This window comes from Triturus cristatus, chromosome 4_2, assembly GCF_964204655.1.
Source record: "Triturus cristatus chromosome 4_2, aTriCri1.1, whole genome shotgun sequence".
NCBI lineage: Eukaryota > Metazoa > Chordata > Amphibia > Caudata > Salamandridae > Triturus > Triturus cristatus.
In genome coordinates, this window is record NC_140586.1 from 735326731 (window position 1) to 735353316 (window position 26586).

General features: G+C 46.3%; 1 protein-coding gene across 1 annotated transcript in view; it reads left to right on the forward strand.

The window, feature by feature from the left end:
- The window catches only part of NRDC (nardilysin convertase), a 1316087-nt gene that overhangs the window by 454970 nt on the left and 834531 nt on the right, over positions 1 to 26586 (forward strand). Inside the window, exon 12 of the mRNA XM_085602630.1 lies at positions 989 to 1109. Coding sequence (XP_085458756.1) covers positions 989 to 1109 — 121 coding nt within the window. The remainder of the gene's footprint in view (positions 1 to 988; positions 1110 to 26586) is intronic.

The window sequence follows — 26586 nt, forward strand, 5'->3', positions numbered from 1 at the left end:
GTTGGATCTTCTCTTCACAAATTCATCTGAAATGACTGTGGAATCCCCCGCGCCGCTATTATGGACTGATCATTACTTACTGAAATTCGCAATTCCTACCATTTCAGTTAAAATTAATTTGGAAAGCGAATTCGTATTGCGCAGACCTTGGCGCAAAGTAACTCCGTCCCTTTTTAAAAAAAAAAATTCTGCCCAGATCGGATAGATCCAGAAGCATGCATAAATCATGTGGCATTACGTTATGTTATGTTAAGTGGAATTTGTAGAGCGCACTGACACCGTGGGTTTCCTGGCGCTGTAAGACAGAGGAGACTCTGGGGTCAGAGGAGACGGAATTTAGTCGAGTGGGGGAAAAAGGAAATTTTTGAGCAGTTTTCTAAAGTGCTCAAGACTGAGTGCAGGATGGGCAACTAACTCTTTGTTGGATTCGCTGGTGTGAAGAAGGGAAAGACAGGCCAGAAATTCTCCTATTCTATGTGGATGGTTTTGGGTAGCAAATTGTGCTGTACCATGGCCAAGGAGATGCTGCAGAATGGTCTTTTGATTCATTACACCAGAATGCACTGCGATTTTCTAGGGTCATTTCTATGCTGGACATCTGCCGGGTTGTCATGGGGTGCTGTCCATACAGTTAGCAGCCTACCCTGCCTCAATTCTCTGGTCTTCAGGGAAGGGCATTTTGCCTAGTCAGTCCTGCTGGACTTCTTGGAGTGGTTTGGAGTATTCAGAGGATGAAGAAATCTGCAGTAACACTATCCACTAGGAAGAGTCTTACCAAAGATAAGTAACATGTTTTTTATTAACCTATTTACTTTAATCATAGGTTTGCCTTATCCGGACAGATGCAGACTATACTATAGTGGTGCCCATGTGTGATCACATTGTAGAAATGTTTTTAGAATAAGCACTTAATGCATGCAGTGTTGTAGATTTGTATCAGTACAATTTTAAATGTGTTACAGATGTGTGCATGTGCTTTCTCCTTCAGATGCTGGGCACTTGCATTGTTTGGAGGCAACAGTGAGACAGGATTTGAACAGAACACAACCTACTCTGTCTTTAGCATTTCCATAACACTTACTGATGAGGGCTACAGGCATTTCTATGAGGTATTTATTGAACCCAGTGATACATGTATTAAATGCACTTTTCAAAATCAAACAGTACAAAATTGGTCTATTAATGTATGTGGAAGACGTTCTTAAAATGATAAAAATAACAGTTTTCGCAATTTAAACTTAATTAACCTACCCGCTAAATCATATTTTGTGTGCAGTCTTGTGTTGCTTACTCTTGCCACAACATTTCAGTCACTGTCTTTCTGTATAAGCAGGAGGACAATCTTTCTCAGGTTAGGTGGGGGAGAAGGGACAGTTAACTAAACCATTTAAGGTAAAGTAAGACGGGTGTGTTCTAGGCCCCGCCTTGTCTTCATTATACATTAATGGGATGGTGGAATTACTTGAATAGGGATGGGTGTGATGCACCTTAAGACATGGTGAGGAGGGTTCCAGCCCTCCTTTTCGCCGATGACACCATACTCTTATCAAAGTTACCCCAGGGGCTGCAACAGCTATAAAGTCAGTTTAATTCTTTCTCTGACGGGTGGGGTTCGGAGCTGAATGGTTCTAAGACCAAATACATGGTTTTTTGTAATCGAGATAAGAATCAATGCAAGAGACTCATGTTAGTGGGAAAGAACCCTATTGATTTGGTGCCCAACTTTGATAATTTAGGTATAATAATTACCCGAAATTTGAGTTGGGTTCCCTATCTTGAAAAAACACGTGTAACTAGTCCAGAAGACAAGAAGCATAGCAAAGGTACATAGATGGACAGTGTCTAAAAGAGTGAACCCAGCTCTTGAGATTTACAAGACCAAGGCATTGGGTTGGTATTGTGTGGGGCAGAACTGTGGGGGATATTGGAAAATAGATAGCCTAACACTTAATGAGCTTATGTTCATTAGATCATTATTCATTCTCCCTGTGAGTACTCCCCTGACCCCTGTCTTTCTAGATTTAGCCCAAAGGAGGATCATACACAAAACCGAATGTAGGCTTCTAATGTTTTGGCATCAGGTTTGGTCTACTGAGGTTCTCAAATGTTATTGGGTGGGTCTAAGAGACCTCATTATATACCCTTGTGTCAACAAAATTCCATGAATAAAATAAATTAGGCGTGCTTGAGGAATTTGGGGGTTGGAAATATACTTTTCCCCCACCGAGAAGATGTGCTTGATCCTTAAAGGAAGGGTTAAATAAATGTATTGGGAATGCATATATGAAGAAATTGTGGAAAGTGTAAGGAATTGCTTTCACTAGCTTTTATAGATTTTAAATCATGTCCATAATGTGACCAAATTCTTGATGAAATTGTCCCAGCAGTTGCACGGAAACCGTTTATTCAATTCAGATATAGGACCCATTCCACTAAAATATTTTGCAGCAAATGGCAAAAAAAGGATGTATCAGATCATTTATGCACATTATGTTTAAGGGGGCCGGAAACGTCGGTATATATATTGTTTTATTGCCCTTGTTACAAAAACTTAAGGGCAAAGTGGATTGTCTACTTGTGTAGGAATATTAGTACCAGACACCACCTTGAAGCATGCAGGATACTCGGCACTGGTTCAAGCAGAGTAGTGGTGTTCGGTTTGGCTAAATATCTGATGGCCATTTGGATCAGGTACCCAGAGTGTTTTAAGAGCAGATAATAATTGAACTGGAAAGCTCCCAGAGCTTTCCCCCTCTAGCCTTTAAAGGGATGAATGCTGAAATGTTACGGGTATTCTATTACTTTGATTGTTTTATTATGTCGTCAATACTTGCTGAGTTTTTATCCTTGTGATTGAATAATGTGTGAGATTGAATATTTTCAGTTTTTAATGCACATGTCAGTTTAATTGATAATGCCCTGTGCAAACTGGTGCTATGGAAACGGTCCGGGTTTTTAATCGTTTTCACCTAGCCCATTTCGAAACAACTGTTTTTTAGGTTGCCTTTTAAGGAAATGTTAAGGGTCTAACGGGGTGTACATCTACTGAACTGTTGATAAAGACAATCGATTGGTGTGAGGTTTGATATATGCACACCCTTCTGTAAATGTAAGTTGTTAACACACATAGCTTATTTTTATAGCGGAAGGGGAGCTGTGTGAATCTTTTGTGATTTCTTTCTTAACCTGATTATATGTTTATGTGTGAGTTATGTTTAAGATCTGACTGATCGAAATAAAGTTATAATGAAGATGATGGTATAAGATAGCACCCTTGGAAGTTTGCTGATTGCAGATTAGATCAAATAGGCTGATGCTATACATTATAATATGTGCATGTTTATTTATCTTTGAAAATGTCCAGAGCTTAGAAATTATATCAAATGCCTTGATTTACATGCAGAAAATATCTCCATATTCATTTGATTCTATCATTTATGCTCATTTATAAACCATATTACCTGCAAGGCTCATGAATAGCTCTTCTGAATGTTGAATTTGACAAACACAACTGCAGAGATATGATGGGTGATATGCTTAGTATTGTAAAAGGAGAAAAAAAACAATGAAAGCACATTCTGCATTTAAAATACTTCCTTTGAAAACCAATCACATAATAATAAGTTAAGATGCTTTCGCCTGTGGGCCTATTACATAAATAAGTTTGTGAAAACAGACCCACTCAGCTTTGGTTTCTAGTCACCTTGTCGAACTTGCTCATGATCATTCCTTATTGTAGCAAGAGACACATAACTGAGGGCAAGTTTTCAGATTCCTTGTTCCATTTTTAGGTCTCGCCTAGGCAGCGCGCATGCACTGCTACAGGAGATGACCTTCTAGAATTGGTCTGCCCTTTTCAAGCACTCGTGCTTGTGCTGGAATCCACCTTGCGGGAGCGAGCAGCGGCGCACTTCCTCTAGCGTGAGTGCGCTAGCTTTCTTAGTAGTGTCAATTCTGAAAGTGAAAAATCTGAATTCTGACTGTCAGTAAGATTTAATTTTGTTTGTTTCTCCTTTATTAAACGATATCCAGGGTATGTCGGGTGTATAGGCTGACAAGCCATTTTGAAATACCACAGTGCTTGTTCAAAATCGCACATATAAATCTGCTTTTACTTCTGTGAAATATCTGTTACTCCGTGTTTGACCAGCAGATGGTAGTGTCCGACTGTAATGCTGATTCAGCGGAGCGGCGCTCTAATGTCTAATTCTCGCTGGAGGTAAGAAAAAAGTAAAATTCAGCCAAAAATTTAACTTGGCAGCCGGGATGTTGTGTCTAAGTGGTTTCTTTTTGGAGTCTTAATAGACTGGATCTTGACCTCCTTTATTGGGAAACTTTACGTGCGTAACCCTGTCCGGCTTACGCTGTACGTGTTCGATCAATAATTTGATTGCACAGTCAGTGGAACTCAATTTTTGCACAGGTTTAATTGCCTGATGCAAATGAAGGTGCCACTGATGCTCCTGAAATATTTACTTACAAAATATCTGATTTCAGATGATGGATTTTTGTGTTGACAAACAACTGATGTCTGCACGGCTGCGATCTGTTGCATGATAGGAGTGCAGTGACATGGCATGGCATGTTGGCAATCTGGAGGTCAGGTCCTGATCCAGGAAGTGCTTCTACTTCAAGAGCACTTTTGGAGTCAAACTCTGGCTACTGTAACTTTCCATTGTAGAGAGCTAGGAAGAGAGACATCCGGAAACACCAAGCGAGTGAAAATGGCCACCTCTAGGATAGAGGTTAAATACTCCAAGAAACAAACTTAATTGACTGCCGGCTCACCCCAGATTGGCATGAGGCCTCGACACTGGCCCATATAGCTGCGTATTTAAGTGCCCTACTGCGTCTACGATATTCATGAAAACATTTTCTTCCAGTATGGCTTTACGTTTTTGAACTGTTACTACTTTAAATCCCTAGAGATTAAAAAAAGATGAGACCATGGTACTTCTTTCCCCTCTGGAATACTCCATAAGGGAAGATGAACAGCTTCTGGCTTTCATGAAAAATATCATACCTTTAATATTCCGAGTCACTGTCTTCTTTTAGATGCTTGCATCGTGGGATGACCAGGGGTTGTTTAGCACAAAATACCTGACTGATGGTAATGTGTAAGGCTAGCCTTGATGTGGGGGAATATTCCTTACACAATTCACACATTTATGGTGAAAAACATAAATTCTTCTAAAGCGTTGAAGATTTGAGCTAGAGAATCCAGGAGCTTAATCCTACTTTTCACTGTTTTGGTTAACTTTTACACTCTCCAGTAAGCACCATGCCTCATTAGCTCTGATTTACTCCCAGTCCTGAACAGAACCTGCATTCTCACTTTAGCTACTCAGATTCACCCCAGCACGACCTTTTCCTATACCACCAGACTCCCTCTGACCAATGTGCTCGTTAATGCTGACTTTTTAGTGGGCTGGGTACTACTGTCCAGTTAGAGATGCAAGGGCCTGACTTTTCTCCTTTGTCTCCTTCTAAATGTGGCAGCCGAACAAAGCCATCTACTTCAAATGAAGTGTCATCCTTCACAGAGACCTTCAAAAAGGCTGCAGAATTACTGAATATATCGGTTTCTTCACTCCCGGTTTTTATTTCTGTCATGTTTTAAAATATAGAACTCATTAAGTTACCAAGAAACAATACTGATTTGGTTCCAGAATTTTGGAGCCTCCCGACTAAACTTTCCTAATACCAGCCTTCACCACATAATATCCACAACATCAGGAATAGAAGCATATTGATCATCCCAAGGATTCCTTGTTCCAAAAGGATCAAGTTCATATGGACTCTGTTGTGGTTTCATTAGTGAATTGAAAAAACTCTTACTTATCTGAACCCCTTTCATCAAGAGCACAAAGGAGACAGTAAGAGAATGAAGCAAATAAATAAAATGTCCGTTGTCATCGGTGTCAGTGCCTTATGAACACCAAGTTCTAATGCCGTGCCAGGAAGATGTCACTGGTAGCCTTAGGATCAAATCTGCACATCCTACACTTTTGAACCCAAGTTACACAAGACGCTTTTATGGTGTTTACTTAAGGTCAGATGGTCTCCAAACACATTATGATGACGTTGTCAGATCATGTGGCCAGGGATATGCCCCACAGATGGTACCTTTGATGACTCTTCACTGGATTAACATCCTGAAAACCAGAGCACAACAGATGATCATTGACCTTTTTACAAGCAACATAATTTGTGGAATGCATGCAGACAGATGTATGTATGTAGACAAATTGAAACGCTCATATCTTTGGGTTTACAGAGGTTGATGCCTTATGCACCAGCAAACATTCCTTCAGGCAAGCTTTGTTAACATTATCACATGGTAAAAGCCCCCCAATTTTAGAAGCAATATCAGGGGCCAGGCAACCATTGCGAAAGAGATAGAGGGTTCTACTCCTTTACTACAGCTCTAAAAAGTATAACCACCTCCTGTCCTTTCAACTATGCGTAAAGGCACAGTTGACTTCTGAACATCATTCAGAAAGGATACAGTCACTCTACGATTCGAAGCAATTAGCCGCTGTCATTCCCAAGTTAGCAGAGCTACAGTCAGTCACACCTACTCAAGCTACTTCCACCTTGTGCGACAGAGGCAGCAGCAATCATTATGATTGTTGGACTGGCCTTCTCTGCAGGGTCATCCACAAACTAATTTCCCTTCACCCTCATGTTTTCTGAATCCATTTTTGTTGGCTTTTAGGACTCTGCGCTCTTTACCACTGCCAACCAGTGCTAAAGTGCATGTGCTCTCTCCTTTAAACATAGTGGAATTGGCTTACAGCCATTGGGCACATTTAATTTATTTCCCTAGTAAAGTGATACTACATGTACACCGTGCCTGAAAATTAAATGCTACCTGTGGGCCTTCAGCACTTATTATGCCACCCACTTAAGTAGCCCTTTTAAACAGGTCTCAGGCCTGGCATTGAAGCCTGTGTGCATTTTTAAACTGCCATTTGGACCTGGCAAAAGAAACCTTTTGCTGGACCTAAACCTTCCTTTTTAGGTCGAGCCTGGATAGCGCATGCGCTGCTGCGAGGCATGCAGTACTGGAGTATGACTTAGAAGCCCAGCCCACTCTCCGCCCATATTTGTCGTTGGCTTGTGCCATTGTCGTTTGTAAACGCGGGCTTGCGAGCCGTTATTAGGCTTGTTTGTCCCTCCATGGTACCACCTTGTCTGATTTGTAACCTCCCATGGCGACTGGCCATTTTACTTCTGTTGCGGCACGGTATGTCTCAGTCTGTAAGCACTCTTTTCTTTAATGGGTTTCTCCTATTTTGAGGCACGACGTGCTTTCATCGCCATGCACGCTTTCACTTTCAAGTAGCCCCGGACAATGGCGGCTTCTTCTTTGAAGTGAAATAGGTCTCGCATTTAGGAGAGTTTGAGCTATTGCCATTGTAAATGACAATAGCTTAAACTCGTAAATGCGAGACCTATTGCGTTGCAAATGCTTGTTTGTTTTGTTGCTAAAACAGTATATCATGAAGCAATGTTGAAAATATCTGTACACTTCCAAAACCACCATTGACAGTCAACATTCTCTGTAGTGTGACCCACAAACTGCTCCTCCCCCTACCGCTGAGCTCAAAAGGGACACCCAATCACCCAATCAGGCATATCCCCAAATAACAGCACTGGGGCATGGAGTGATCAGGCCTCTACATATTGTGTCCAAGGAGACCAAAACTGCTGGTCTTTTGTTGGACAACCTCTAGCCCAATAGGCTGCATTTCTGCTAACGCACATCTATCCATGCCTTCCTTCCTCTCGCCCAAGGTCAGAAGAGCTTCGATTTGCCAATTCTTTATATCCCGTTTGTCAATTGAGTAATCTATTCCCACCGGTAATTGTGAACCTTGGCCTCGCTCTCAGCCATCCATGATCCCCAGCAAGGTTACCTTAGGGTCTAGCGTAAAGCTGTACTCTAGAACTCTCTAAATGTGTGAAGATTGTGAGTCCGTATAAAGCAATGACAGTGCAGTCACATTTAACATATAGGTAAGGGTCCTCTAATCTTGCTGCACCAACACGCAGCCGATGGGCTCTGCCCATCTGCCACAACATAACTGAGTGTAAGTATACTCAATGTACATATTTAAACTTTATGAGTCAGTCTGTCCGATGGTGCCAGAAGCCAGGGGGAGTTTTTGCTTCAGTCCAGTCATCGTCATCTAAAACACTCAAATTATTGACCTTTTTGTGTCCGAAAAGGAAATGGAAAGGGTCAAGGGATTTGACTATCAATGACCTGTAGATTTGCAATATCCCTTTCTCCCTGAGCTGTTTCATTGTTATCTTGTTTTCTAGGAAGTGGAACTCAGGCACTGCCTTTAGATAGTCAGCATAGATGTCTAGTGCGATATTACCCTATGTGATGTCCGCTTCTGTATGATAAATCTGCACCCACCCCTAATTACTTTGAAGAGGAAGTTTCCCAGCTGTGGGTACAGCCACAAAGAACCATTCCAAAGCAGATGGGCCTAAGTGTCATCGAGTGGAGTCTAATGTTTGTTTCCCAGTTCACCTTCAACCCAGATAATCTGGCAAAGGTCTTGCGTTATTCCAAGATTTGTCTCTGCATCCTACATGAATATCAACAGGTCGTCGTCATAGAGTGAAATAATAGTACATGATTCTCCATTTGGAAATCCCCATTCTCTGCCTATCTGTCGGACTTGAGCAGCGAATTGCTCAATTGCCAGAAAGAAAAGGAGAAATGGGCCAGCTCAGTTTGGTTCCTCGATAGACCTCATTCTGCTCTGAGATCATCCGACCTGTGTGTACTTGTGCAATGGGAGGGTGTAGAGCCCTTCTCTACATATTGGAATGTATGCCCAAGATCAAAGTGGCATTAGGCCCTATGTCAATATCGCCAGCTATGAGTATCAGATGCTTTCTTTAAGTCAACTGTTATTTCAGTGGCATTAGGCCAAGATTTAAGGGCTGTTTCAATTACCTTTAATGGGCGTCGCATGTTCTGTGTTGTATTGCGCCCTGGGACAAAGCCTCTTTGATCCATTTGGAAGAGGTGTGGCATATGAGGTAGCAGCCTATTTGCAAGTATTATACTAAGAATTTTATACTCAGCATTTTGAATGGTGAGGAGACCTTATGGCAAAAGATTTTCAGGACATCAAGGTGTTTACCAGATTTCAGAATGGCCGTTATGAAAGCCTCAGTTTGAAAGGGAAAGGTTTCCACTTTGAGGGGCTCCATTATTCAATATTACTAGTTTGGGGGCTAATTCGTTGCATACAATTCTACAGGAAGACATATTCTCCTATTTTCCTTGTGCTATCTTCAGTCAATATTCTATGGTTTAAATCTCTTTATTGGAACTTTGATGATCATATACCAAACATTCTCATAGCCACAATCATTCTGTCATTTAACATTGCAAAATCTATGGTCCAAAAAGTACTAACTTGGTCCGACTGTGCTGCAAGGGTCTATGCCAATGAGAATGAACCACATTAACGTCATAAAAATAAACAATCTCAGGACAACAGAAGAATCCCAAAAAACCTACACAGTCCCCATCCCACCCGTGCCCCACGTCCACCATCTAGGCTGTGTACACTCTACCCAACCTCCAGGTCTATGTCGTATGTTGCGCATAAGAGAGACGCAATATGCGGAGATATCGGGGACAAGTGACTTCCTGGTATTCAGAAGCCAAGATGGACCTGAAGGGTTGCCAGAGTTCGACATATTTAGATCCCTCCCCAGCCCAAGTCAGTGTTAACTTCTCCATGCCAAGCACATGCCACAGACGGTATAGCCAGCCTGTGAAGGTTGGGATGTGGGCGGTACGCCAGTGTGTAAGTATGTGTTCGAGGCATATGAGCTGCAGATCACACACTGAGGATAAGATCGCCATCTGGTGTTGGGCTCGGATGATTGCAGGTTGTTGTTGTCTTCGGAGAAGCCTTTGGTCACGAGGTTGGTGACTCCTCCCCTGGACAACAGTGCGCATGGGCATCCACTCCATCGGCAGATTGTTTTTTTCCGCCATTGGGTTCGGATGAACTTTTTTCCGCTCCAGCAGAAAACTTCCAGCAATCGATTTAACTCTTTGATTTGTATTCCATCGACGTCGACATCAACTCGGACCGGTTCCGGAAGCGGCTGATGGACAGGACACCCTTCAAAAAATGCCCCCAGTGTGGAGCGAAGTTCCCCCACAGTGACCACCACGAGGTTTGCAACCTCTGCCTGTCGCCGGAACACAACGAGTCCACCTGTCCAGCTTGTTCCGCTTTCCGTTCGAAGAAGACCCTCCGGGACCGAAGAGCTCGACGCCATATTATGGCCAAACCAGCTCCAGAACCGGAGGACATCTTTGCTCAAGATGTTCCCGAAGACGACACCGAAGATCTCGAGATCGTGTCCGAAGCCGACGATTCCGATGACCTCATCACTCCAGGGCAGCGTGTGAGTACCACCCCCCCTGCCCCTGCCCCATCCAAAAAAGCAGTGGTCAAGACTCCGCCAGTTGGGCCCAGTCGCGACCGGAAATCCTCTTCAGAAGCCCCGCCCTCGGGCCCGGCTCCGAAGACATCTAAGCCTGTGGGTGGCTCGGGCTCGAGCAAACCTCACCTAATTGTGCCTTTAACACCCTCGGCACCCAAACACTCATTGTTGGCACCGAAACAGGCTCCAAGACCGAAATCTCCTTCGGCACAGAAACGTTCCTCGGCACCGAAGTCTCCACCGGCACCGAAACGTTCTTCAACATCGATGCCTAAAAGTCCATCGGCACCGAAAACTCATTCGGCACCGAAACCTCAATCGGCACCGAAACCTCAGTCGGCACCGAAAAATCAGTCGGCACCGAAAAATCAGTCGGCACCGAAAAATCAGTCGGCACCGAAAAATCAGTCGGCACCGAAAAATCAGTCGGCACCGAAAAATCAGTCGGCACCGAAAAATCCATCGGACCCGAAAAAATCATCGGAGCCGAAAACTGCGTCCCCGCCGAAACAAGCTCATAAAGACCCGAAGCGGACGTCACAGACACCACCTTCGGAGCCAGATGATCTTTTTCGACCAGATCCTACTCAGAAGCGGATCTACATCAATCCTAAAACGGGACATGTGACTGCCATCCCATATAAAAAGCGGAAGCTGGACACTACACCTCCCCCAGCTCCCATACGGAAAAAGGACTGTGCTACTTCACCACTTCGTCCTTCCTCTCCTGTTTTACCTCCTAACCCGTCCCCCCCTCCTCCTCCTGCTTCTCCTTTACCTTTACCTTTACCATCTCCCTATCATTCACCTCCTCCACAGGATGATAATGATGACTTAGGGGGAGGGGCGGACCCTGATTTATTTGATGATCCTGCTGATCCAAACGACCCTTTTACGTTCCCAGACCCAGCACCCATGGATGACTGGTCTTATCCTATACCTGACATGCCTGACCCCACTACCTACCCTTCCAAGCCCTCCCCTCCTGATGACCACCTAGGGTACGGCCAACTTATAAATAGGGCAGCAACATTCCACGGCGTTACAATGCACACAGACGCCATTGAAGAGGACTTCCTCCTTGATACCTTTGAGCAGTCACAAAAGACTGTCCACATACTGCCCATGATCAAAGGGGTTATAAAGCATGCTACTGAAGTCTTTAAGGACCCTGTTCGAGCTAGGGTGCTCAACCCACGCATCGAAAAAAAGTACCGACCAGCCCCGCAAGACCCTGCATACATTAAGGCCCAGCTCCCTTTAGACTCCCTAGTCGTATCAAATGCCAGGAAGCGCGCTAACTCTCAGACAACTGGAGAAACGCCTCCCCCAGACAAGGAGTCTAAGCTTTTAGAAGCCTCGGGCAAACGGGTCGCCGCGCAGGCGGCTAACCATTGGCGTATTGCGAATACCCAGGCCCTGTTAGCCAGGTATGATAGAGCGCATTATGACCAACTTGAGGACCTTATGCAGCATCTGCCTGAACCTTTTAAGTCCCAGGCCTCTGACCTCATCCAAGAAGGCAAATTAATATCTAATGCCTCCATTAAATGCGCCTTAGATGCAGCAGACACTGCTTCTAGAGCGGTCAATACTGGCGTCTTACTCAGACGACATGCCTGGCTCCGTATTTCCGGTTTTAAACCGGAGGTTCAAACCGCAATTCTTGCTCAACCTTTCAACCAAGAGCAGCTATTTGGCCCTGCAGTGGATACTGCATTAGAAAAAATGAAAAAGGATAATGAAACTGCCAAGTCTATGGGAGCACTGCAGTCTCAACAGAACCGGGGTTCCTTTCGTCGCTCCTTTTATAGAGGAGGCTCCAAAAACACATCAACTGAGACCACGTCCACCTTTAAAAATTCTGGACAAACATCCCCCAACAGAGGTTACTTCCGGGGAGGTTATAGGGGAAACAATAACAAAGGTCGAGGACGGGGCAATAACAACAACACCCGCACCTCACCAGCCACCAAACAGTGACTTGCCACCACTCCCCCCAGACCATTCCACTCCGGTCGGGGGACGACTCCAACAATTCCTGCCTGTCTGGACTTCCATCACCACAGACAGGTGGGTAAGACAAATTATCCAGTCTGGCTACTGCCTCGAACTCATACAATCCCCCCCAAACATACCGCCCAAACAACGTCCAATGTCCTCGCATCATCTCTCTCTCCTCAAACAAGAAGTTCAATCCCTGTTACAAAAACATGCGATAGAACCAGTTCCCCTTCAACATCAGGGAAAAGGGGTATATTCTCTATACTTCCTCATTCCCAAAAAGGACAAAACACTAAGGCCCATACTGGATCTCAGACTACTAAACCAGTATATACATTCGGATCATTTTCACATGACCACTCTCCAACAAGTCCTCCCACTTTTACAACAGGGAGACTTCCTCGCCACATTGGACCTCAAGGACGCATACTTTCACATCCCTATGCATCCCGCTCACAGAAAATATCTACGATTTGTGGTAGATGGGCAACACTATCAATTTACAGTTCTCCCATTCGGAGTAACAACAGCACCCAGAGTGTTCACCAAGTGCCTAGCAGTCGTGGCAGCGCATCTCAGAAGACAACAGATCCATGTCTTCCCCTATCTGGACGATTGGCTCATAAAAGCCAATACATACCAAAAATGCGTTCTCCACACTCATCGCACGATTCAAACTCTCCACGATTTGGGATTCACTATCAACTACCCCAAATCCCACCTACAACCTTCCCACTTACATCAGTATCTAGGAGCAACCATAGATACATCCAAAGCCATTGCCTATCCCAGCACAGCCAGGATAGCCAGTATACAAAATCTCATCTCTCAATTTCAAACTCATCCATCTCTTCCAGCAAGAGTGTTCATGCAGCTCCTAGGCATGATGGCGTCGTGCATCTCCATAGTCCCACACGCACGACTTCAAATGCGTCCCTTACAAGAATGCTTAGCACAACAGTGGAACCAAGCTCACGGACAACTTACCGATCTGGTGTTGGTGGACAGTCGCTCACTTCGATCACTGAAATGGTGGAACACCATCAACCTGTCCAAAGGGAGACCGTTCTTAGAGCCTCTTCCACAAGTTGTGCTAACTACAGACGCATCTCTCACGGGGTGGGGAGCCCACCTCCTCCACCATACCACTCAGGGCAGATGGACCAGCCAACAAAAACTGCTCCACATCAACCACCTGGAACTCTTAGCAGTGTTCCTAGCACTAAAATCCTTTCAAATTCACCTAAAGAACAAAACTGTCCTCATACGCACAGACAACATGACGACAATGTATTATATACAGAAACAGGGAGGGACACACTCTCTCCAACTGTCCCAACTGGCACAGCAAATCTGGAGATGGGCAATTCCCCAAAACATCTACCTGTTAGCAGAACATCTCCCAGGGATCCACAATCAAGTGGCCGACCTCCTAAGTCGCCACACACAACAGATCCACGAATGGGAACTACACCCCAAAGTTCTACTCCCCTTCTTCCAAAAGTGGGGACAACCAGACATAGACCTGTTCGCCACCGCCGAAAACACAAAATGCCCAACCTTCGCCGCCAGGTTTCCACACCCACAGTCGAAGGGCAATGCCCTATGGATGAACTGGTCAGGCAGATTTGCGTACGCCTTTCCGCCTCTCCCACTAGTTCCATTTGTGGTACGCAAACTGAAACAACAGTCACTAACACTAATACTAGTGGCTCCCACTTGGGCACGTCAACCGTGGTTCACCACACTTCTGGAACTATCTTTAGTTCCACATCAAAAGCTACGCCTCTCCCCGGATCTATTAACCCAGAACCATGGAGAAATCAGACACCCAGATCCTCAAACACTGAACCTAGCGATCTGGCTCCTGAGGTCCTAGAGTTCGGTTACCTCAATCTCCCTCCAGACTGTATGAATATCATAAAAGAAGCCAGACGACCTACTACTAGAGCGTGTTATGCCGCTAAATGGAAACGATTTGCCATCTACTGCGCTAATAATGACATACACCCATTGGATGCTTCCATCCAAAACATCATTTGCTATTTACTACACTTGCAAAGATGCAACCTAGCGTATTCCTCTATACGATTACACCTAGCAGCCTTGGCAGCCTACTTGCAAAATAGGCAACACCTGTCCCTTTTTAAGGTACCAGCCATCAAAGCGTTTATGGAAGGTCTCAAAAGGATTCTTCCCCCAAGATTGCCACCTGCCCCAGTGTGGAATCTCAATGTGGTTCTAACAAGACTCATGGGCCCCCCATTTGAACCTATGCACAAATGTGAATTGCAATTCCTAACATGGAAGGTAGCCTTCCTTATCGCAATCACTTCCCTGCGCAGAGTAAGTGAAATACAAGCCCTTACACTTGAAGAACCTTTCTTACAACTACACCGTAACAAAGTGGTTCTTAGAACAAACCCTAAATTTCTTCCAAAAGTGATTTCCCCTTTCCACCTTAACCAATCAGTAGAACTACCGGTCTTTTTCCCAAATCCAGACTCGGTAGCTGAAAGGGCCCTACATACCTTAGATGTTAAAAGAGCTTTGCTTTATTACATCGACAGAACAAAACCTTTTCGAAAGACAAAACAACTCTTTGTTGCTTTCGCGCCACCACACAAAGGCAACCCGATCTCCAAATCAGGAATAGCCAGGTGGATAGTTAAATGCATCCAAATATGCTACCTCAAGGCTAAACGTACACTCACAGTTCCCCCTAGGGCGCACTCCACGCGTAAAATAGGGGCTTCTATGGCCTTCTTAGGCAATATTCCCTTAGAAGACATTTGCAAGGCAGCCACATGGTCTACCACGCATACCTTCACTAAACACTATTGTGTTGACGTACAGGCCAAACAACAGGCCTCCGTGGGCCAGGCTGTCCTAAAAACTTTATTTCAAACTGCTGCAACGGATACAGGCGACCACCGCTAAGGGGAGCACTGCTATATAATCTATCCTCAGTGTGTGATCTGCAGCTCATATGCCTCGAACGGAATATGCTACTTACCAGTATGCATCTGTTCTTGGCATGTAGAGCTGCAGAGTCACACACGCCCGCCCGCCTCCCCGGGACCTGTATCTGTTCCAGCATCCGTCTTACTTAGACATTACACATGGACATCCTTTCTTTCTTTTCTATATACTCCATCTTTTCCCAACATGGCGAAAAACAATCTGCCGATGGAGTGGATGCCCATGCGCACTGTTGTCCAGGGGAGGAGTCACCAACCTCGTGACCAAAGGCTTCTCCGAAGACAACAACAACCTGCAATCATCCGAGCCCAACACCAGATGGCGATCTTATCCTCAGTGTGTGACTCTGCAGCTCTACATGCCAAGAACAGATGCATACTGGTAAGTAGCATATTCCTTTGCATTGCTGTGTCCAACGCAATCGCCATCTGATGGCCTCTCCGAGAACGTAGTGGGTAAGTCAAAGCATTAGGAAGGCCCAGAAGGACATATGAAGGAAGTTATGGGATTTCTGTATCAAAATGTTTATCAATTTCGTCCAGGATTTGTTTCCAATAGGGCTGGAGGTGGACGCACTCCCACAGTAGGTGCACTAATGTTCCCACTTGCTCACAACCCCGCCAACATGTCGCTGCTCTAGTGTGGTCCATACCATGGATGTGTTCCGGGGTTTAATACCAGTATGTAGCTATCTTTGTAAGGGTTTCGGCGAGTCCTGTGTGATAAGCGGAGTGATGTGCTCTATAGTATATGCCCTCCCATTCTTTATGGGTGAAGGTCCTACTCCCAACGTGCCCGACCTGAGCTGTAGGTGTGAGCGAATCTATCCTGTAGCATCTTGTATAAGTCAGAAATAAGCTTTTTGTCTGTTTTGCGTGTAATAAGCCAGTGTTCACAGGGAAGAAGATGCCTGTCAGCCATGGGTTGGACCTGTTCACTGAGCGCCCAGTGTCGCGCCTGCAGGTATCGAAGTCGCTCCTCCTCGGGCATTTCATAGTCTTGTTTAAATTGGGAGAAAGGGAGGACGCCCTCTGCATTATACATATGATTAAGGAATCGGCACCCAGAGGGTCGCCATCTCACAAAAGCTACCACATCCATACCAGGGATGAAATCAGGGTTATCCATCAGTGGAGTGAGTGGAGACGGGAAAGTAGTGAATTCATGCGTGAGGCAAGTCTGGTCCCATATTTCCATTGGGACTCGTGTGATAAATGAAGCATATTAATTAGGGGGTCTGTGCTGTTTGCAGAGTAATGGTATTTCTTGCAGAGGCCGAGCCGCGACTGCTTGGTCTTGGAATAACCAGTGTTTCTCTGATTCCCACCGGCTCCACTCCACCAGCGGGCGTAACTGTGCGGCCTGAAAATAGAGTTGCAGATCAGGGAGTCCGAGGCCTCCCCCTTCTTGGGGGAGTGTCGCCAGCTTCCATTTCAGATGGTGTCTCCGACCATTCCAGATAAACTGAGCCAATTCCGATTGCGTTTGCTTAATTCAACCTAAGGGTGGCCAAAGGGGAATGGTCCGAAACAGATGGAGAATCTGCGGCAGAATGGTCATCTTAACTGCAGCTACTTTACCTAGGAGCAAGGCACGGTAGTGCCTCCAACGCCCCAGTTCCCGCCGGATTTTCTGTCGTAATAGGGAGTAATTAATGATAACCGTGTTCTGAAGGGAGGCAGCTAATCGGATCCCCAGATACGGGATCGAGTCTTCCGCCCATTGAATAGGAAATAAGCTTTGCAAGTATTCCTGAGTAGGACGTGTGAGAGACAAATCTAGGGCAACCGACTTGTCCATATTCATTTTGAACCCAGCAGTGCGCGCAAAAAGGTCTAAATCGTCTAAGCACGCCGGCAATGCCTCCCGTGGGTTAGATAATGTAATCAACACATCGTCTGCGTAGAGACTACTCACGTGGACGTAGCCCCCAAATTTGATCCCGGTCACTAACGGGTTAAGTCGCAGCTTTTGGGCTAGAGGCTCCATATATAGGGCGAAAAGGCGGGGTGGCAAAGGGCACTCCTGCCTCGTGCCTCTCTCAATAATGAACCTGGGAGATGTGTGCCCATTAACCTGGACCGCAGCCATCGGGAACTTATAGCAGTTAAAGACCAATGTGCGGAATTTCATGCCCAGCGCCACTCTTTCTAGCACTCACTCCAGGTAAGGCCAATGGACTCTATCGAACGCTTTTTACGCGTCAATAGCTAGCATCATGTATTCCCCCTGTGTGCTGAGATCGCACCAGGCTCCGAAAAAGAATTAAACAGTTTCGTAAGGAGGGGGGCCATTTGGGCACAGAACGTTTTATAGAAGATAGCGGAGAAGCCATCCGGTCCAGGAGTCTTTGCTAGCTTGAGAAGCGAAATGGTGGCGATGACTTCTGGTCGGATGTCCCTCTCAAGGTGATCCGCTTGCTCCTTAGAAAGAGCTGACAATGGAATGGAGTCAAAGAAGGCCGCTCCAGTGGAGCTCTCCAATGGGGAGCCAGTGTAAAGTTTAGCGTAGAAGTCACAAAAAGCCTCGGCTATATCGCTGTCCTCCGTGATTCGTCGTCCGTCACTCCGGAGGATCTCTTGCACCCTCTGAGTCTGTCTAGTCTCTCGCAATTTATGAGCAAGAAGACACCCACACCTGTACCCCCCCCCCCTGCATAATAAGCGTGTCGCAAGCGCAAGGCCGCAAATTCTGCCCTATCCTGGTCGAGCGCCGCGAGCTGGTGGCGTACTGCCTTGAGTTGCCTCCACACCCGTGGGGTACCCGTTCTCTGGTGCATTTGCTCCAGTTCTCTTGTTTACTGAGTGAGCTCCTCCCCTTGCGTTTGCGTTCAACATTTTCTGTGGTAGAAATGGCAATCAACTCCCCCCCCTAACGGCCGCCTTCAGTTTCTCCCACTGCGTGGCAAGAGTGGCATCCGTGTTGCTGTTATGTGAGAGGCAATCAGAGATGACATGTGTGCGTGTAACTACGTCCTTGCGGTGCAATAGCGGTTCCTTGAGGCGCCAAGTTCTAAGAGGGCGATGGACAGGTGGAAGGGAGAGAGTAACTGTCACTGGAGCTTGATCAAAGAGGGATGCGACCCCTAGCTCTACCTCTGTCACCAGCCCGTGAACAGACGTGGATGCCAGTAAATAATACAACCGGGCGTACGTTTTGTGCGCGTTTGAATAGTACGTGTATTCGCGGTTATGGGGGTGGAAACTGCGCCATAGATCACTAAACCCTAAGTCATATAAACGGGTCATACCCTCTGTGGGTAGGGCTCCATAGCATTGTCCAGAACTAGATTTAAAATCCCCTCCGTCCCCCCCACCCCAGGCAGAATAGAATGTGTCAGTCAGGAGTGGCTGAAGTTTCCGCAAGGGCCGAGTGTAGGAATCTTTCCTGACCTTCATTTGAGGCATACACAGAGCCAATGGTGAATGTGGAGCCCCCAAGGCAAATCGTTATGTCAGTAGTCTACCTTTTATCTCGGCCTCTTTGTGCAAAACCTCACTCCGGAACCTCTGGGCCACCAGGATAGCAACCTCAGCGGTTTTGGTGGTAGCTGAAGAAAAGAACTGTGTGGGAAACTTCCGAGATCGGAGACGATGACAATCCTGTAATAGAAGGTGTGTTACCTGTAATAAGCAGATATCTGCTTGTATCTGTTCTGAACATAGAAGAACCGCCCTACTCTTTACTGGGTTATTAAGACCCCGCACATCCCCCCCTACCGCCAACAGCCCGGAGCAGGAAGGATGGATCAGTCCATGGCTCTGAAATATCATAAGTTCAGCCAGATTTAGTTGCGGCTAGCTCAGTTGACGCTGACCCAAGTGCAGCTTGCTGACCCTTCATGATTTCTGCTGCAGGGGGTTTCCTAGCAGAATGCCTGCTGCCTTGTTGACGCCATCTGGGTCTGGAATCCTCTGATCCCGCTGCGGCGCCCCCGTGTCTTCTTCCTCCGGGGGATGGTCTACCCCCAGCAGGCGGCAGGCCTCTGACAGGGATCGTAGCTGGTATAGTTTACTGTCCATGCGAAACACCAGCCAGAATGGATGGCCCCAGCTGTAAGAGACGTTGCGCTGTCGCAAGTGAGCAGTGATAGGCCGAAAGTGCCTTCGCTTTTTCAGGGTGAGCGCAGATAGGTCCTGATAGAGCACTGGGGACTGATCGCGAAACGAGAATTTCCTCTTTGGTGCGATAATCCTGGACGCACACTAAGACGTCCGAAGGTGGAGCTGAAGGGCCCCGCCGTACCCCCACCCTGTACGCCCTGTCTCAACGTAGCTCCGTGTCAAGGGGCCTCCCTAGGATGTGATTGAAGAGTTCCCTTGTGTATGTAAAGAGGTCCTTCCTTTCATCTTCCGTTTTCACTCCTCGAATCCGGATGTTGTGACGTCGGGAGCGATTCTCCAGATCTTCCAGATGCGTCTATAGGTCCACTTGCTGGTCATGGATCCAGAGAACTTCTTGTTGTAATGTGGCTAGTTCTGTGTCCCTTCCGTCGCTTTTATCCTCCAGCTTGGCCACTCGTTCACCTATATCATCCACATCTTTGCGGACCTCCTTTATTTCTGCCGCAAACTCCTTCTTGAGCATATGGATGTCCTCTCATAATGAGTTGAACAGTGATTCCAGGAAGGCTTTGGTAATCAGCTTCGACCCGTCTTCACGCTCAGGCATGGCCCGAGCCGCAATAGAGGCTATGTCTGTAGAATGCCTCTCTGCTGGAGCCTTTGCAAATAAGTCCTTTAGCGTCTTGTCTCTGCCTCCTCGGGAAGTGGACATTGTGCACCCCACCAACACCTCTGGGACCTTGTAGAGTGGCCATGCAAACTCAGTCTCAGAGACACAGACTCAGGGATCAACCACAACCAGCAGGCCTCTCTTCTCTCAGAGCGTGATATTCATGGGTGACAGGGCACTGTTGTCCGAGTGTCTGAGGAAGCTGTATTGATGCCCTCTCAAGAGACTCGCTTTATGTGGCGTATCAAACGGGTCCGGTCCACTGCCAAACCCGCCGGCAGCCCAACCCTCATGAAGACCACTCTCTCCCCGGCTTCCTCTGCCCCGTGAATGCACTCGTAGGGTCGCAGTCAGTGGAAGGCGTCCACACGCTTGCAGGCGACCCTATAAGACACTGATTGAGTAGATGCTCCACTTGCCAGTCATAAATCCTGCCAGTGGCGGCCCAGGGGATCTCCAACAGCCCCCGCACGCCTAACCTCTCGCTAAATCTGGACTTCTGGCGCTATCTGCAGCGGCACTCAACGCAAAATGGCAGCTGCACTGTAAACGGGCTATCGCCTCCACCCCCCCTCAGGACCGAGAGTCACTCCTGCACCAAATATAGTCTCCACCGGTCGCTAGTTGTCTGGGGTGGCCGGAGGAGGTGGGTGGGGGGGGGGCGGCACCAATCGGGCCCCAGACTCACCGCTCTCCGGATCGCTGCCGTTGTTGTCCTCACACCACCACAGCCGCCGAGGCGCCAACTCACTCCGAAGTCCGGCAGTCCAAGGCGACCGCTGCGCTCCCCTCCGCGGAAAGTTCCAGGACGCCACCACCAGGACAGCAGGCGGCGAAACGTCGTTGACTCTGCCTCAAAATGGCGGCCCGCTATTTCCTTCGCTGCTACATGTAGAGGTCTCTCACACCGGGACCTCCAGCACTTGCAGTCGCCAGTGCCTACTTCCTTGCTTGTCAGAGGTCTCCGGCACTGGATACCACCTTCGGTGACCTCCGGAACTGGTGCTGCGGCGCCCGGAGCACCTCCGGTCCGTCAGCAGGCTTTGGGCTGGTCCGCCCCGATTCGCAGTCGCCGAGGCCGCACCTCTCACCCGGCAAAGGTGCGTCTTGTGGGGCTTCTGCAATCTCGTGCCACCACACCAGGAACGTTGCCAACTCGCCAGCCCTGATGCTAGGGCCGAAGTCCGCTAGAACGGCTAAAAAGCCGGTGCTATTCCAGGCTGTCGGCGGGAGTTCAGGAGCAACACGTCTGCTCACGCCGCCATCTTGGCCATGCCTCCAGTCAATATTCTATACATTTCTCTTCATTCTACCTGATTTTGTTTTTTATTATCAGTTTGTATTGCCCCGATGCAAAGTTCCTACACTAGTTGCCATTCATTAAGATCTCAACTCAATTTTTCATGTAGTAGTCCTGTATTTTGTACCAGGGATTGGCTAAGTGTTTTTGCTAATAGCAAAGAAAATGCTACCATGGCTCCCCATCAGGTGTGTCTGTTGTTCCTGGCGTTGAGCCATGACTTCAAGACCTGCAGCAACTATGCGTCAATGAACCTGAAGGCCTTTAGGGAAGCACGGTGAAACTAGGCCGCCAGGCATAAGAAGACCCCTCACTGGGACCGTTCCATGTCACCCTCCGCATCCAAGGTTTGATGTCGGGCCCGTTCCTGGACTTGACAGAACCGCTCCAGAAACTGGTCTTTGTTGCACTCCAGGTCTTCAGGTAAGCAAAACACACAAGAAATCAAAGCAGATTTTGCTCTCACGCCACTCGTATTCGCCTGAGGAGGCAGCCCAACCCTTCATGGACTCTCATCTGAAGTCGCCTGACTTTGGAGCTCATCCCGCAGCTGGTTCTAGCACAACCAGAGTTTCTGGGTTCTTCATTCACACCTCATCAGATCAAAGAGCTCTGGTCAGTAATGGTCTGGATACCTACTGACTCGCTCTGGCTAACCTTTGACTCAAAGAGCTGAGGGGCCTTCTACCTGGGATAATGCTGGTGCCAGCTGGACCCTCTGAGTCTATCTTGCCTCATCTCTTGTTCTGACCACCCTCCTTCCAGCGCCACTACCAGTTCTAGGCTAGTTGATGCCGAGGCCATAATAACCAGTGCCAGAGGATCGGGCCCAATTGTTCTCTCGGATACCAGTCTGACCTCAACTGAAGTCTTGCCTGAATCACCTGTGGCGCCCCTCCCCCAATTGATTTTTTTCAACACTCCCTTTTCAGGGACAGAATTGATCACATTTGAGATATTAAAGATGTCAGGTGTGGAACCCCTGGGTCTTTATTCTATTGTGACATATGGGATGGTAAAAGACATTTGCCTATAGTAGCCACTCAGCAAGGAGCAATACCCACTGGGAGAAGTGTGAAGTCATTGTGGTAGGGGGTGTAGCTGTGGTGCTAAACCCTGTTGCTCACTTTAAGAATCCTTAGTTTCATTCTTAGCATAGCATTACCCCGTAGCAGGGAGACTGGTATACCACCTAAATACTTGAATATAATGCATGACCGCAAACAAATCATTCCCTGCAATACACATGACCAACCATTGGGGTAACATCACCTTCTTGATCAATGCTGCACGACCCATCACTGACTATGGTAGGTTAACTCAAAACGAGATAGTTTTGCATATGCCTTCCAAAACCTTAGCAATACTTGGGGGTTATGTTTTCATCTCTATATGTGCTGTATGGATTCCCAGCTATTTCAGAGATGTGGGTTACCACAACATCTCCAAGTCTGGTAGGTTGTATTGCACAATATGGGAATAGGTTGATTATTCCTTTTATGAAACATGTTCCTTGTTTTTGTTTGATTTACATTTTACCGAACTTCAGTAGTGCAGTGCTGTATAGCCTGACTTCAAATTTTGGCATTTTTGCTACAAGCAGTAAGCAAACACTTTACAGTACTTATGGATGGGGACTTGTTTACTTGTTCATTGGTTCAGTGTTCCGAGGAGGAGGTGGGCCTGTTATTCAGTAAATTATAGATGTGCTTGTATTGATCAGTATTACGTTAAAATCCTTGTGAGGGATGATCAGGCGTTGGCTTAATCTAAAATTATATCCTAATGCCTCTCTGGTAATGATTGAGCAGGCAGTCGGATTTCACTTCCCTTAAGGCCCCTGGCCATTCATGGTACCTGCTGTTTTAGATATATCTTATGTTTGGTAAATTACTACAAAATAGGCTGCCCGCTGCCCTTAAACAGTCCCCAAAGGAAAGTGGTTTGTAGCATTACCTTCGACCATATTTTGCTGTTTGTCATCTTAACCAAAACCTCCCTTAGGAATTTTGTCTCGATGCACTTTAGGCAGAGGATCTAGCTCTGTTTTCTCTAAAAGTCTTCTGTAGTTTTTGGCATCAGTCCCTGATTACAAACGTTCATCTCTGCTTCTGGACTTTGTCAATTCCTATATTAACGTCATTAGCCTCTTTAAGCTGTCCCTTCGGGCTTTTTGGGGGAAGATGGGGACCGACTGACAGCACCACTGTGATACTCCGCTGAGCGTTCCCCCGCAAACTAATTTACTCATGGTTCGAGAAACGAAGAGTATGGATTAAAGTACGAGATAGAGTTCGATGGAAAAAGATTGTTAGGAATGCTCCGTAAAAAAACCTCCAGACATCCGTGTGTCAGTTTTACCGGCGTTCCGAGATTAGATCTTCAGCATCTCCTCCGCCGTGAGGACGCTCGTACTGCTCCGGCATCCCGGATTCGCGCTGGCCTGCTTGCGTCCCGTTCAGCTCCAACAACCTCTCCGAACAAACGGAGCTACAGAGACGTTCTTGGAAGCGGCTACACGCTCTGTCTACACACTAGAAGCCGAAGGATTCTTACCCCCGATAACTGCAATAGAGATCCTGGGCGGATCGGTATTATTGTAGTGCAGCTTTTCCTCAACGCTTGCGATATACAAGCGAGCATGACAGGGAAGGGGGCGAACCAGGGTATACTTTTTTTCTAACCCACACTCTACTCATGTTAGAATAGATTATGTATTAACGTCAAACTCACTCAAAACTAAGTGTCAAATAGAGAAGCTGCCCCGAATATTATCAGACCACAACCCTCTAGTTTGCACCCTGGAAATGGCACCTGTAAACACAGAACCAACACCCTGGACTTTTGAACGATCCCTGCTGCTAGATGTTAACTATTGTTCCCATATCAGAGGATGGATCCCCAACTTCCTAGCTGATAATATTGGCAGTGCCTCAATTGAAATAGTTTGGGACACTTTGAAGGCAGGGATTCGGGGAGAGACACTGCTGTATTCGTTGAGGGCTAATAAATTAGAGAGGAAAACCTTAGGTTGGCCGAAGAAGAGTTGATAAGAGCAACAAACGGGATTAAAGTGGCAGGAAATATTACTAAAATCCAAAGTCAGGTTGCAATCGCTAAAGCGGCAATCACCAATATCTTTACTGACAAAGCTGTCAGGAAAGCAATTGTGCGAAAAGAAATGGTGTATGAAGTTAACGAACAAGTGGGTCATCAGCTAGCCGTACGAATGCGACAACAAACTACATCTAATCTGATACGCGAAATATATGACACCGTTGGGGGCAATCTATCCGATTCAGAACTTATTAGAGAAGTTTTTTGGTGATTCTACCGAGATCTGTACACTGAAGAAGGTAGTGGGGGTTCATCCGAGGTTGATAGATACCTAGACTGCGGCAATTATGATAAGTTTGCTGAGGAAGATCAGAGTATGTTGGAGGAAACACCTAATCTAGAGGAAATCTTAATCACCACTAAAAATCTCCCGAAGGGGAAAGCTACCGGATTGGATGGTATCCCTTCCGAATTTTACGTAACGTTTCTAGAGCAAATTAAATATCTTCTATTAGAACTAATCATACATATTTTTTAAAGGCGGCCAACCCCCAAACTCTTGGACTAGGCCAAAATTGTTATTTTCCCTAAAAAGAATAAACCTCCAGAACAGCTAGGCTCATACCGCCCTATCACCCTCATCAATGCAGACTCAAAAATATATTCAAAAATTCTAGCTAATAGGGTAGCCCCCATTATTCACAAAGTGGTTGCTAAGTGCCAACATGGTTTTATTTCAGGGCGGTCAACCATTAATCACATTCAGAGAGTGATTACCCTATTTGACGGTATGGAGGTTGCGGGAGACCCTATGGCACTGATCCTCCTCGATGCCGAGAAGGCGTTCGATTGGGTCTCCTGGCAATTTCTGTGGAGATCTATGTCTAAGGTTGGGATCAAGAAAGGCTTTATACAGGCAGTACAAAAACTATATATTAATCCCAGAGCCGTGGTATTGGTGAATGGAACCTTAACTAAAGAATTAACAATCTCCCGAGGAACACGCCAGGGCTGTCCATGTTCACCATTGCTTTTTGCAATCTACATAGATCCCTTTATCCGAAGACTGGAAAGAAATAGGGAAATAATACCTATTGTATTACAAGTATATCCAACTAAAACATTGGCATATGCCGATGATATAGCCATTGTCACTGCCGACCCTATTACAACAATGTCTGTTATTGAGAGCGAAGCTAGTAAATTCGGTTTAGTTTCCGGTTATGCGCTCAACCGTGGGAAGACACAGATTGTTTTAAATAAAAAAAGCAGAATGGATGATCCTCGGGTGGTGGAAAAAGCTACATACCTGGGAATTGCCATCTGTTCTAATCTTGATAATATGGTCGACATAAACCTAAAACCGATTATGGGCTCAATGCAAAAAGATCTACGCCGATTAGACAATCTTCATCTGTCTATAATTGAAAGAGTGAATGCAGTGAAGATGGTGTATTTCCCGAAAATGTTGTACTTGTTTAGAGCAATCTGTCTTGAATTCAACAGTCACTGGTTTAAGTCTATAGAACGTATGTTTTCTAGTTTTATCTGGGCATATTCTCAACCTCGGCGTGCTTACAGCTTTCTCACTCTCCCTAAGGATAGAGGAGGCCTAGCTCTCCCTAATCTAAAAGCTTATTGTTGGGCATCGCTACTACTCTATAGCAGTGAGCTATTAGAAAATATGGGGGTTGAAGCAATGTGTGAGGATAATACACCATCTATTTTCCAATTAATTCTTGGTAGCAAAAGCAGAGGGTATCTATGGAGACACCTACATGATAGTTATCATAAAAAGGTAACATTTAAAACCCTTTACAGTGGGTTTAAGGTTTGGAAGGCGTTAGGTTTAGGGCAAGTGTCTCATTATACCCCCCCCTAATGGATAATCCAACTCTTCCGGGCGCTATTTTTAGAGACAATTGCATAAACAGATGGAATAAGGCAGGAATAGTACAGTTAGGATGCCTCTTCTGCCCATCCGGGATCAAATCTTTTGAAGCTCTGAAGAA